Consider the following 13,930-nt stretch of genomic DNA (forward strand, 5'->3'; position numbering starts at 1 on the left):
GGTTAATGGCGAGGGGATCCACCATCTTGTTTCACTGTTGCTAGAGACACAGACATGGCTTCTATTCACAAGTTGCTATTAAATGTTCCTTTCTAAGAAAAAAATTCTCAGGCTAGGATTTCTGCCCTACCTATTTCAGTGTATCTTCCGAGTCTAGCACAGTGCCAGCCTGCTAGTTACAACTCAATAACTGAATCATTGCATGAATTCTTATATTAGCTGTGATGGTCAACTATCGAGTATGAAGGCTCAATACTAATCTTGGGCTGAGTGCCTCTGCAGTCTGTATGTTCAGCATATTCCAGTCCTCATCCTAAAGAATATGGCAATTCAATCTATTGTATTATAGCTGTCTTTACTTGCTGTTTTGTTTGTAATTCATTTTGTGGTTACTTCTTATGTTGAATGTCATACAAAGCCTATCTTCAGTTTATCTACCGTTTATCTACTAACATTAGCTCTTCCACATATGGTAGTTGAAATACCTAGAACTGTAGAAATCTCTTTCAATTTTGTAAACACATATTATTTCAGAACAAATAAAGAGGCTGGGCGCGGTGGCTCATGCCTGTAATCCCGGCACTTTGGGAGGCTGAGGCAGGTGAATCACAAGGTCAAGAGATTGAGACCAGCCTGGCCAACATAGTAAAACCATGTCTCTACTAAAAATACAAAAAAAATTAGCCGGGCATGGTGGCATGGTGGCGCATGCCTGTAGTCCCAGTTACTTGGGAAGCTGAGGCAGGATAATTGCTTGAACCTGGGAGGTTGCAGTGAGCTGAGATCGCGCCACTGCACTCCAACTTGGGCAACAGAGTGAGACTCTGTCTCAAAAAAAAAAAAAAAAAAAAAAAAAAAAGCTGGGTGCTGTGATGCACACCTGTAATCCCAGCACTTTGGGAGGCTGAGATGGGCAGTTCAGGAGGTCAGGAGTTCAAGACCAGCTTGGCCAACATAGTGAAACCTTGCCTCTACTAAAAATACAAAAATTAGCTGAGCATGGTGGCACATGCCTGTAGTCCCAGCTACTCGGGAGGCTGAGGCAGGAGAATTGCTTGAACCAGGAGGTGGAGGTTGCAGTGGGCTGAGGTCGCACCACTGTACTCCAGCTTAGGCAACAGAGTGAGACTTTATCTCAACAACAACAACAACAACAAAAAGAACAAATGAAGAAGCACTTGGTGGAATCCAACCGAAGAGGACCTGAGAGAGGTATTACATTTGACCATTCCATATTCTGCCTCCTCCATCCATGAAGGGATGGGCAGTTTCTCATCTCAGATGAAAATGCTACTCATCAACGTGTTGACAAATAACACTATCATTTTGTAATTGCCCAAAAGGCTCCTTTTGTAACCGCCCAACAGGTTTCCTGCTGCCTAGACAGAGCCAATTTATCAAGACAGGGGAATCTCAATAGAGAAAGAGTAATTCACATAGAGCTCTCCGTATGGGAGACTGAGTTTTATTATTATTCAAATCAGTCTCCCTGAGCATCCAGGGATCAGAGTATTGAAGGATGATTTGATGGGTGAGGGAAGATCAGTAAATCAAGAGTGCTGATTGGTTAGATCAGAGATGAAATCATATTATTTGAACTTTGAGTTGAAGCTGTCCTCCTGCACAGAGTCAGTTCCTGGGTGGCAGCCACAAGATCAGATGACCCAGTTTATTGATCTGGGTGGTGCCAGCTGATCTATCAAGTACAGGGTCTGCAAAATATCTCAAGCACTGATCCTAGGTTTTACAATAGCGATGTTATCCCCAGGAACAATTTGGGGAGGATCAGAATCTTGTAGCCTCCAGCCCCATGACTCCTAAACAATAATTTCTAATCTTATGGCCAATTTGTTAGTCCTACAAAGGTAGTCTAGTCCTCAGGTAAGAAGGGTGTTTTGGGAAGAGGCTGTTATTGTCTTTGTTTTAAACTCTAAGTTCCTCCCAAAGTTAGTTCAGCCTATGCCCAGGAATGAACAAGGACAGCTTGGAGTTTAGAAGCAAAATGGAGTTGGTTAGATCAGATCTCTTTCACTGTCTTGGTTATAATTTTGGAATGGTAGTTTCAATTTTAACATAAAGCATGTATGCTTGCATATGACAATACTTTTATGTATTAATTGCCAACATTTTTGAGCATGTGTACCAAACCCAGTTTTTGTTTGTTTGTTTGTTTGTTTGTTTCAGAGTTTTGCTCTTGTTGCCCAGGCTGGAGTACAATGGCACGATCTCGGCTCATTGCAACCTCTGCCTCCCAGGTTCCAGCAATTCTCCTGCCTCAACCTCCCGAGTAGCTGGGACTACAGGGATGTGCCACCACGCCTGGCCAATTTTGTATTTTTAGTAAAGACGGGGTTTCTCTATGTTGGTCAGGCTGATCTTGAACTCCTGACCTCAAGTGATCCGCCAGCCTTGGCCTCCTAAAGTGCTGGGATTACAGGCATGAGCCACCGCACCTGGTCGTAAAACACAGTTTTAAGTGTTTATACATCAATCCTCACAACAACTCTATGGAGGCATACTATTATTATCCCCATTTTATAGACAAGGAAACTGGATTGCATAGAAGTTAAGTAGCTGAATGGGATTCATTTGTAGTCATTGAAATACAAAGAAAAAAATTTTAAAAAAAGACCTGGGATTGAAACATACATAGTCTGACTCTAGAGTGTGTGCCACTAACCTGTCTCTCAGATGAAGGTCCATTAGGATTGATGACAGTGTAGAACTATAGTACTAAGTCTGTTCTTCCTATAAATATGCTCAGAAGGCCCTTTCTTCCAATGACAAAACCTTATTTGTACCTGTCCCATGTCTCCCTTTTCTTTCAATTGCTGAAGTACTTGAAAGAATGATGATAGATAATATTTGTATGTGTTGTTCCAGTATGGTTTTCACCGTGCCTCCATGTATCTTCTAATTTGTTCATCTCACATTGTAGGGATGGAGCAGGTATCATCATCGCCATTTTAACTTTACAGATGAGGAAACTAAGGTAGATCTATTTTAAGGAATGTATCCCAAGTTACATAACTGGTAAATGGTAGACTAGAACCTTGGACTCTTGATTCAAGATTTCTTGCCTCCAGTACACCACATTTGTTTCCTGTACGTACTCTTCCTTTCCTTCCCTTTTTGTAATCTGGTTTTTCACTCCCAAGTCACTCAACTAAAACTCCTACAAATTTTCCAGTTGTGGGACTATTTTTATTCATTTATTCTTTTCTTTCAACTTCTCTGTTGACTATTTCCTTCCTCTTCAGAATTCTCTTCTCTTTTGACTTCTGACTCTATATTATTCTTAAACTCCTTTTACTTTTTTGACCATTCCTCTTTGTCTTCCTCACCATATCCTTTTGCTCCCTTAGCATGTTTTCTTTCCCAGGCCTTTGTTCTTAGCCATCCGGTTTTCTTTTGCCTGCACTTGCTCCCTTAGTAATTATCTATTTCTGTAGTTTCAACACTCAATTCCATGAAGATGATCTCCAGTTCTGTACTTCTGGTCCTAATATTCTGTACTGCCAACTTGCATTCGCAGATACCTGCATGTCTCACCAGCACCTCAACTCTAACATGCCTGCAATGGATTAAATGTTTGTGTCTCCCCAAAATTTATATGTTGAAACCCTAACTCCCTGTATGGTATCTGAAGGGGAGGCCTTTGAGAAGTAATCAGGTCATGAGAGTGGAGCCCTCATGAATAGGATTAGTCCCCTTGTAAGAGGAGCTAGAGAGCTCGCTCTCCACCATGTGAGGGTACAAGGAGAAGACAGCCAGCCATCTTCAAACCAGAAATTAGGCCCTCACAAGACACTGGATCTGCCAGCACCTTGATTGTGGGCTTCCAGACATTTCTTTTCTATAAGTTTTTGGATTTAAAAAAATTCTCAGCTGGACGTGGTGGCTCATGCCTATAATCCCAGCACTTTGGGAGGTTGAGGCAGGTGGATCACGAGGTCAGGAGTTCAAGACCAGCCTGGCCAAGATGGTGAAACCCCATCACTACTAAAAATACAAAAATTAGCTGCACGTGGTGGCAGGTGCCTGTAATCCTAGCTAACTCGGGAGGCTGAGACAGAGAATTGCTGGAACCCAAGAGGCAGAGGTTGCAGAGAGCCGAGATCACGCCACTGCACTCCAGTCTGAGTGATAGAGGGAGACTCTGTCTCCAAAAAAAAAAAGGAAAAAATTCTGTACAGTAATCATATACTACTTTGATAATCAGACAGGGTCTTGCTTTGTCACCCAGGGTGGAGTGCAGTGGTTCAATCTCTGCTCATTGCAACGTCTGCCTCCTGGGTTCAAGCAATCCTCCCTCCTCAGCCTCTGGAATAGCTGAGACTACAGGTGGGCACCACCATGCCCAGCTAACTTTTTTGTATTTTTAGTAAAGATGGGGTCTCACTGTGTTGCCCAGGCTGGTCTTGAACTCGTGAGCTCAAGCTATCCACCTGCCTCGGCCTCCCAAAGTGTTGGGATCACAGGTGTTAGCCACTACAACTGGCTAAAAAATTTAAAAACTGCCCATAATAAAAGGAAAAAAAGAAATTGTTTCATTCACTCTTTGACCATTTATCGAATGTTACCTCCCTCATGAGGTCTTTCCAGATTTCCTCAGCCAGGATTGTGCTTGATCATATCTTTGACACAGCTTGCTTGTTTTTTTTTTTTTTTTGAAATCTCTAATTGCATTAATATGTTTTAATATGTTTTTGTTGTGTATTAAGTTTGTGTGGTTATCTTACCTATTAGTCATATTTTGTGTGTATGAATGAGAAAATAACTTTATTTCATTTCAGGGAGCGGGCAGACATTCAGCCTCAGAACTTATGGAATTGCTTCTTGATGTCTGCGGCCTTGGTGACTTTGAGCACGTTGAAGTTCACTGTCTTGCTCAGGGACCAGCACTTATCCAGCATGACAATGTCGCTGATCTGGACATCCCGAAGCAGGGGAACAGGTGCCTGGACATGTTCTTGTGGTACTTCTCGAAGCAATTGTACTTGCGGATGTAGTAGAGATAGCCTCTGTGGATGACAGTGGTCCTCTGCATCTTCATCTTGGTCACAATGCCAGACAGGATCTGCCCTCAGTGGAGATGTTACCAGTGAACAGGCATTCCTTGTCAGTGTAGATGCCCTCAATAGTCTCTTTGGACCTCCTGAAGCCTAGCTTGCCAGTTTCCTTTAGCAGGATCCTCTTCTTGCTTTGAACAATGGTCAGCTGCTTGTGATAGGCATGCTCAGTCTCAATGTCCACCATCTTCTTGGCTGCCTGAGAAAAAACTAGACAATTATTATTATTATTATTATTTTGAGGTAGAGTTTTGCTCTGTCACCAGGCCGGAGTACAGTGGTAGTGGTGCGATCTTGGCTCACTGCAACCTCCGCCTTCCGGTTCAAGCAGATCTCCTGCCTGGGCCTCCTGAGTAGCAGGGACTACAGTTGCGCGCCACCACGCCCAGCTAATTTTTGTATTTTTAGTACAGACAGAGTTTCACCATGTTGGCCAGGATGGTCTCGATCTCTTGACCTCGTGATCCACCTGCCTTGGCCTCCCAAGGTATTAAGATTACAGGCATGAGCCACCACTCCCGGCCAAAACTAGACAATTTTTAAAGATTGAAAGTGTTATCTTGATTCTGTTTATGGGTAATAAATATTTCTCAGTAAATATCTGTGAAATGTATTGAGTTGAACCAAAAAGAACATAATTATGAGCTGATAGCCACTGAGTTCTGTGTCAAATTCTCTTTGTGTGTTTCATCTCAATGTTCTTTAAACTGAAGGCCATTGTCACCAAAAGCTTATGTATAATGGGCTTCTTGGCAGAGAAAGAAGTTGGAAAACAGGTCAGGAATGCTGCCTTTATTGGTCCTACTCCAACCATTAATTCCTCTTACAGGAAGTACATGTGCAGCAGGAAGCCTGAGAGGCAGAATAGAGCATTGGAGTATTATTCAGTGAAAGAAAACATGAATCCAGATCATTTGTCTGGTTTTTATAACAATGACGTCTTTCCTTTGTATGTCATCTGATTCTAATAGTAGATATTTAAATGATCAGTATCCACTAATAATAAGTACAGGGCTGGGTGCGGTGGCTCACGCCTGTAATCCCAGCACTTTGGGAAGCGAAAGCAGGTGGATCACCTGAGGTAGGGAGTTCGAGAACAGACTGGCCAACATGGAGAAGCCCCATCTCTACTAAAAATACAAAAACTAGCCAGGTGTGGTGGTGCATGCTTGTAATCCCAGCTACTTGTGTGGCTGAGGCAGGAGAATCGCTTGAACTGGGGAGCCAGAGGTTGCAGTGAGCCAAGATCGTGCCATTGCACTCCAGCCTGGGCAACAAGAGTGAAATTCTGTCTCGGAAAAAAAAAAAAACTAAGTTGAAGCACTAAGAGATTCCTAAATGAGACACCTTTAAAAAGTTAGGTTCTAGGCCAGGCGTGGTGGCTCATGCCTGTAATCCCAGCACTTTGGGAGGCCGAGGTGGGTGGATCACGAGGTCAGGAGTTCAAGACCTGCATGGCCAACATTGTGAAACCCCATCTCTACTAAAAATGCAAAAGTTCGCCGGCTGTGGTGGTGGGTGCCTGTAATCCCAGCTACTGAGGAGGCTGAGGCAGGAGAATTGCTTGAACCTGGGAGGTGGAGGTTGCAGTGAGCCGAGATTGTGCCACTGCACTTCAGCCTGGGTGATAGAGCAAAACTCCTTCTCAAGAGAGAAAAAAAAAAAAAAAAAAAAAGGTCAGGTTCTATTTATATGCCACATATTCTAAATATCTTACTGTGTGTACTGTCTTTAGTTTCAAGTTGGGGGAATGGGAACACTTGGGGTCCCTAGAACCACTGAAGGGTACTTCTAGTGTGGAATCCTTACATGGTTCTCATGGCCTAACCTACTGGTCACTTCTCCACTAAAAATGTGACCCAAAAAAGGTAAAATTTGCCTTGGGTCAATCTCAGAAAGTTAGACTTGTATCCAATAAGAAGAATTTAATATTACCTTGTAGATAAGGAACAGAATGACCATATATGTGACAGGAAATCACATACTTGTTGAACTTATTATTTATTTATTTATTTATTTATTTATTTATTTTTTAAGACAGAGTCACTCTGTTGCCCAGGCTGGAGTGCAGTGGTGCCATCTTGGCTCACTGCAACCTCTGCCTCCTGGGTTCAAGTGATTCTCCTGCCTCAGCCTCCCAAGTAGCTGGGACTATAGGCGCCCGCCACCACACCAGCTAATTTTTGTATTTTTTCACAGAGACGAGGTTTCACCATGCTGTCCAGGCTGGTCTCGAACTCCTGACCTCATGTGATCCACCCACCTGGGCCTCCCAAAGTGGTGGAATTACAGGTGTGAGCCACCATGCCCAGTAAACTTATTCTTTAAACGCTTATATAGTATTTACTCCAGTCCAAGTTCCTGTTCTAGGTACTTTTGAAACTTTTTAAATCCTCGTAATAACCCTTTGGGGGTTGGTACTATTATCCTCATTTCATAGATGGGGAAAATGAGGCATAGGTCATTCAGCTACTGAATAGGAGAACTGGAATTTGAACCCAGGTCATCTGGCTCTACAGTTCTATGCTTATAACTACTGTCCTTTCGAATTATTTGAATTGACCATCCCTGGACCTAAGACCACTGTTCTGATGAAATTCAAGGAGATTGCCTTTGAGGATTAGTCCAGGTAAGTAATGTCCCATTCCTTTTGATAATTTTATCAAGAAACATCTATTAAGTGCTTGATTGCAGGAGTTCCTTTGCCAAATGTTTCTTGAGTTTGGATGAACTTACAAGATAAGGAGTGAGTACCTATCTTTGGTGCATTTGGGTTAACCATGTAAAACAGGGGTATCCAGGCTTGTGGCTTCCCTGGGCCACACTGGAAGAAGAATTGTCTTGGGCCACATATAAATATACTAACACTAATGGTAGCTGATGAGCTAAAAAAAAAAAAAATTGCAAAAAAACTCATAATGTTTTAAGACATTTTTGAATTTGTGTTGGGCCACATTTAAAGCCTTCCTGGGCTGCATGTGGGCTATGGGCCGTGGATTGATGTAAAGCTTACCAAAAGATAAGGGAATGTAAATGTTTCATATGTCTATAGTGCTCATAGAGTTCATAATTCATCACATTGATCCTCACATTTTACAGATGAGGAAACTGAGGCTTGGAAAGGTTGTGACTGACTTTCCAAAAGTCTGATAGATAACAGAGTTAGTGCCCTAATCTAGTTCTCCTGATTCCAAATCTAGTGATCTTTCCTATATATTTAAATCCTTTTCCTGCAATAGAAATTTTGCTGTTACCTTGGCAACCCTGCCATACGGTGCCTGGAAACCATTGTATTGCCTTCTCTGTGTGCCACAAAGTTAAAAGTTTAACTGAAGTCAGCTTAACCACCAATCTCCCAGTCAAATTCCCTTCTTTCTGTGCTTCATTTTATTTATTTATTTATTTATTTATTTATTTATTTATTTATTTATTTATTTCAGTTTTTGATACAGAGTCTTGCTCTGTCGCCCAGGCCAGAGTGCAGTAGGGCAATCTCAGCTCACTGCAACCTCCACCTCCTGGGTTCAAGCAATTCTCCTGCCTCAGCCTCCCGAGTAGCCAGGATTACAGGTGTGTGTCACCACACCCAACTAATTTTTTGTAATTTTAGTAGAGATAGGGTTTCACCATGTTGGCCAGGTTGGTCTCATACTCTTGACCTCAACTGATTCACCCGCCTTGGCCTCCCAAAGTGCTGGGATTAGAGGCATGAGCCACCACAGCCAGCCTGTGCTTCATTTTAACATTTGCTAAGCTTAGTGCACTTGTCACCAAAAGCTTATTCAAGATGGGCTTCTTGGCAGATAGATCAAGTATGCTGTCTTTTTTGGTCCTGGTCCAGTCATTCTGTTTTAGTCTTGGGAAGTGGGTATGAACTAGGAAGCCTGAGAGACACAAAATAGCAGACTAAGGTAAGGCCTTTCCCTTACATGGCCTCACTTTCCACCTCTGATGTTGTAGTCATTCGCCTTTCAACTGCTTTTGTGAGGTGTGGCTATTCAGCAGAGGTGAAGGGCTTTTGCCTTTCTGTTGGTTTGAAGCAACAAACTCTATTTAGAGTGGTTTAGATAATGAGTAGTCTTTATTTTGGAGGAAATAACCATGCGGCGTCTTTTGTCAATAAAGGTTGCTAGGGATGGTATAGTTCATTCATTTTTCATCCAGTTATGAAGTTAGGAAGGCTCAGATGAGAGCCTAAGCAAACTTTAACTAGTAGGTCATTTAAGATTTTGCCAGCAGGTGGCACTTCTCTTTACTCACTTGAGTCCCTTAATGTGATCTTAGACTTAAGTCTAGCCAGATGCTGACATGGTGGTGGCTCATTCCTGTATTCTCGGCACTTTGGGAGTTTGAGGCAGGCAGATCACTTGAGGTCAGGAGACAAGCCATGGCCAACATGGTGAAATCCCGTCTCTACTAAAAATACACACAGAAAAAAAATTAGCTGGGCATGGTGGTGCACACCTGTAGTTCAAGCTACTTGGGAGGCTGTGGCAGGAGAATGACTTGAACCCAGGAGGCAGAGGCTGCAGTGAGCCGATATCATGCCACTGCACTCCAGCCTGGGTGACAGAACAAGACTCTGTCTAAAAAAAAAAAAAAGTTTAGCCAGACCCAAACATTTCTCTTTCCCTTTGTACCAGTGTAGTCTACAATATCTGTTTATCGATTGTAATATATATATACATATATATATATATATATATATTTTTTTTTTTTTTTGAGACGGAGTCTCACTCTGTCGCCCAGGCTGGAGTGCAGTGGCACGATCTCGGCTCACTACAAGCTCTGCCTCCCTGGTTCACGCCATTCTCCTGCCTCAGCCTCCCGAGTAGCTGAGATGGCGTTTCACCGTGTTAGCCAGGATGGTCTCGATCTCCTGACCTTGTGATCCGCCCGCCTCGGCCTCCCAAAGTGCTGGGATTACAGGTGTGAGCCACCGCACCCAGCCAGATTGTAATATATTTATACCTTCTTTCCACAAGGGATTTGAAGTTGCTTATAACATACAGTGTACAATAGTAAAATATGTAGAAAGGGAGAATATAAAGAATATCAAATTTGATTCAGGGTTCTTGGCAGCCACAGCAGTGAATGATATGGTTTCATTATCAGGTTTTTGGGTCAATGGGGAGGGGAAGAGAATAACTTTTCTAGGATTCGAAATAAAAAATGGAACTTCTGACCTAGAGCATTTCTGTTGTGCCCTTCTCATCTCTCTAACCTAATTAATAAACTATTCTTGGCCTGTAAAAACTAAGGAATACTTACTTCTCTGCAGCCTCAGGGCTATGTAATCAGCATTCTTCAGTCTATCAGCTTCAACTTTTCAAGATGCCAGCTTCACCCATTCATTCTTCTGCATAGATTGCCCTGGGCATTGGAAACAAAACCATATTCCTTAGGTAGGTTTGGGTGTGCTCACATCAATTCATGTTAAGAATCCCTTTCTCAAAGGCTGGGCAAGGTCTCTTAGGCCTGTAATCCCAGCACTTTGGGAGGCCAAGGCGGGCAGATTACCTGAGGTCAAGTGTTGGAGACCAGCCTGACCAACATGGAGAAACCCCGTCTCTACTAAAATATATATAATTAGCTGGGCATGGTGGCGCATGCCTGTAATTCCAGCTACTCGGGAGGCTGAGGTAGGAGAATCGCTTGAACCCGGGAGGCGGAGGTTGTGGTGAGCCGAGATCGCGCCATTGCACTCCAGCCTAGGCAACAGAGCAAAACTCCGTCAAAAAAAAAAACCTTTCTCACTGGTTGGAGAAAGAAGACCTATGTTTACACTCCAACAACATCAGAAAGCTGTGCCAGGCCATGTCATAACCAAAAGCTAAATCTGTGTGATTGGTAATAATAGGTTTCTAGGGTTTCTAGGGTTAAAAATAAATCGGTAAATTAAACTCTTTCAAGTTTCTAACAGGAAACCAGATTGAAACTGGTTTCCATTACCAATAAAGTTTGTATGGGATGGTGTGATCCGCAACAGAGTAGGCAGTGGTGGGGGCTGGCATGAGGGGCGGGCGGGAGAGACCCTAAAAATCCACCGCCCTTCGGTGGCAGGGGACTTCATGGTGTTTAGCCAGAGGTGCCCATCAACCCGAGCCTAAAGGACCAGCGTCTTGCCCCGCCCATCGCCGTCTGAGGTTAGGACAAAGATCGGGAGGCTGGACAGGGCTGGGGAGGGCGCTCCAGGGAAGCCGACCTGGCGTGGATTCCTACAGTTGCGGCCTGGGTCCCCACGCCTGGGAGAGGAGGCGACGCGGGGCCGGCGGCTTTGTGGCGCGCGGGTTCCAGCGCGGGGGAGGGGACAGAGGGCGAGCTGAGGGCCTCGAGTCCCAGCACTCCGCCCCGCTGCGGGCGCCGCGCATGGCCTGCCCCTTGCAGTCCGGCTTCCCCGCTCGCACGAACAGCCGCCTGGATGTGTTCCTGCGGCGGCATCTGCCGCCCGAGGTCTACGACGCGGTCCGCGCCTATGAGCCATGCATCGTGGTGTCCAACTCGGAGAACCACACCCTCAAGTACGTGGTGCTGAGCGACCGGCTCATCTACCTAACCGAGAACCCGCCCAAGTCCATCCGGCGGGTAGTGGCTCTGCGGGACGTCGTGGCCATTGACCTGGTGAGCGGCGCTGGTGGGCAGGCGGGCTCCGGAGCGCAGTGAGAATCCCCGGCTGAGGCTCCCAAATCCAGCCCTCCTGCGCGCGGGGAGGGCTGCCCCACCCCGCCCTCGACTCCCCTACTATTATTTGAGAACGAGGAACACAGGGAAGCTGTGGATTGCTGTGAGCACTCCTAATACAAACACGTTTCCCATTCTCCTTGTGTCTGCCTGTCCACCTCATTCTCCCGCCTCCCCTACCCCCACGTAGGGCTACAGGTTTGAGAACCGAGCTCCCTATCAAAAACACGTTTTAAAGTTGTTCCTTTGTTAACAAATCACCTATTCAGTGCCAGGCACTGTGCTAGACTCGGAGGATGCAAAAACGAAAGAGGGCCCCTACCTAGAAGCAGTTGCTGGAGGGCTAGAAAGCCAACACCCGTGCAAATAAATGCTGTGTGTTAAGTGCTGTTATATCTCATTTACTTTTTTGCCCCCGATGCTTACAGCATGTTAGGTGCTCAATAAGAATAAATGCATAAGGCCGGGCGCCGTGGCTCACGCCTGTAATCCTTACACTTTGGGAGGCCAAGGTGGATGGATCACCGGGGGTCAGGGGTTCAAGACCAGCCTGACCAACATGGTGAAACGCCGTCTCTACCAAAAATACAAAAATTACCCGGGCGTGGTGGTGTGCACCTGTAATCCCAACTACTTGGGAGGCTGAGGCACAAGAATCACTTGAACCTGGGAGGCGGAGGTTGCAGCGAGCTGAGATCGAGCCACCCGCACTCCAGCCTGAGCGACAGAATGAGTGAGACGCCGTTCCTTCCATCCCCTCCCCCCACAAAGAATAAATACATGAATAAGCAGATGCGTTAATGAGATGCGCACGGGACGCTTGGCAATCTCAGGCGGCTCACTTGATCCAAACTGGGCGCAGGGCCTGCTGGGAAACGTCTTGGAAGGAGGGGCGTGGACGCTAGGAGCTGGGCCTGAAAGACGTCGGGCCTGCCACAGCCTGTCCCGGGTTTTCGCGTCCTGCTCCTGTACCCCTTTCCTCCAGGAATAGATTTACCTTGTAAACCAGCAACAGACTGGAAGCACGGTCTCCTCTCCAATTACTGTTTTCCCCGCCTGGCTCCCTTTGTCTGAGATGCTCTCCAGGTGTGTTCTTGGTTTTTCCGTTGGGGGCAGGTGTCTAGCCTCCTTTTTTCATTCCCTTGACTGAGCCTCAAGGGAGAGGTTGGCGAGACGCTTGATGGAGCTGTTTTGCTGAGAGAGTCATGGCTTCTTTTGAACGAGTCTGTTAGAAAAGAATAAAATTAAATGAAAAAAAAAGATTGTTTTTTTCTACTCGGAATACCTTTGTGAACTAATATAACTGTGCCAATTTGTTTTCTTTATTGAGGAAAAGTTCGGGGTACAACATTGCTTTTCCTCACTACCAGTGTTTCCATTCTCTTGAACTAAAACAGTTTTTTTGGAGACAGTCTCACTCTGTCATCCAGGCTGGAGTGCAGTGGCACCATCACGGCTCACTGCCACCTCAACCTCCAGGGCTCAAGCCATCCTCCCACTTCAGCCTCCCAAGTAGCTGGGACCATCACAGCCGGTTAATTTTTTTAAAAATTTTTGTAGAGACAGGATCTTGCAGTGTTGCCCAAGCTAGTCTCAAACTCCTGGGCTCAAGTGATCCACTACAGATGTAAGCCACCGCACCTGGCCTTGAACTAATTTTTTTTTTTAATTTAAATTTCCTTTACTAAATGTTTTTTTAAACTTTAGACTGGGCAAGGTGGCTCATGTCTATAATCCTAGCATTTTGGGAGGCCAAGGTGGGGGAATCACATGAGCTTAGGAGTTGGAGACTTGGGCAGCCTAGCGAGACCTTGTCTCTACAAAAATAAAAATAAATAGCTGTGTATGGTGGTGCATGCCAGTTGTACAAGCTACTTCATAGGCTGAAGTGGGAGGATACTTTGAGTTAAGGAGTTGGAGGCTGCATTAAGCCATTATCTCACCACTGCACTTCAACCTGGGTGACAGAACTAGACCGTCTCTAAAGCAACAAAAAACTTTAAAAGGGGCCAGGCGTGGTGGCTCACACCTGTAATCCCAGCTCTTTGGGAGGCCAAGGCAGGTGGATCACCCGAGGTAAGGAGTTCGAGATTCTCTCAAGAATCTAAGAATCTAGGCACGTGCCACCATGCCTAGCTAGATTTTGTATTTTTTGTAGAGACAGAGTTTTGCCATGT

General features: G+C 45.0%; 2 protein-coding genes and 1 pseudogene across 8 annotated transcripts in view; 1 reads left to right on the forward strand and 2 right to left on the reverse strand.

The window, feature by feature from the left end:
* The window catches only part of LOC105473458 (exportin for tRNA), a 56,174-nt gene extending 45,739 nt beyond the window's left edge, over positions 1-10,435 (reverse strand). The window contains exon 1 of the mRNA XM_011727285.3: positions 10,344-10,435. The gene's annotated coding sequence lies outside the window, so the exon portion shown is untranslated. The remainder of the gene's footprint in view (positions 1-10,343) is intronic.
* On the reverse strand, positions 4,764-10,445 carry LOC139356720 (small ribosomal subunit protein uS17-like; annotated as a pseudogene).
* Positions 10,446-11,441: 996 nt separating this feature from the next.
* The window catches only part of C10H12orf56 (chromosome 10 C12orf56 homolog), a 116,980-nt gene continuing 114,491 nt past the window's right edge, over positions 11,442-13,930 (forward strand). For 5 of the 7 annotated variants that reach the window (XM_071071507.1, XM_011727289.2, XM_071071508.1 and 2 more), the window contains exon 1: positions 11,442-11,693. In XM_071071507.1, coding sequence (XP_070927608.1) covers positions 11,442-11,693 — 252 coding nt within the window. The remainder of the gene's footprint in view (positions 11,694-13,930) is intronic. The other 2 variants (XM_071071510.1, XM_071071511.1) reach the window with 2 other exon arrangements.

This window comes from Macaca nemestrina, chromosome 10, assembly GCF_043159975.1.
Source record: "Macaca nemestrina isolate mMacNem1 chromosome 10, mMacNem.hap1, whole genome shotgun sequence".
Taxonomy (NCBI): Eukaryota; Metazoa; Chordata; class Mammalia; order Primates; family Cercopithecidae; genus Macaca; species Macaca nemestrina.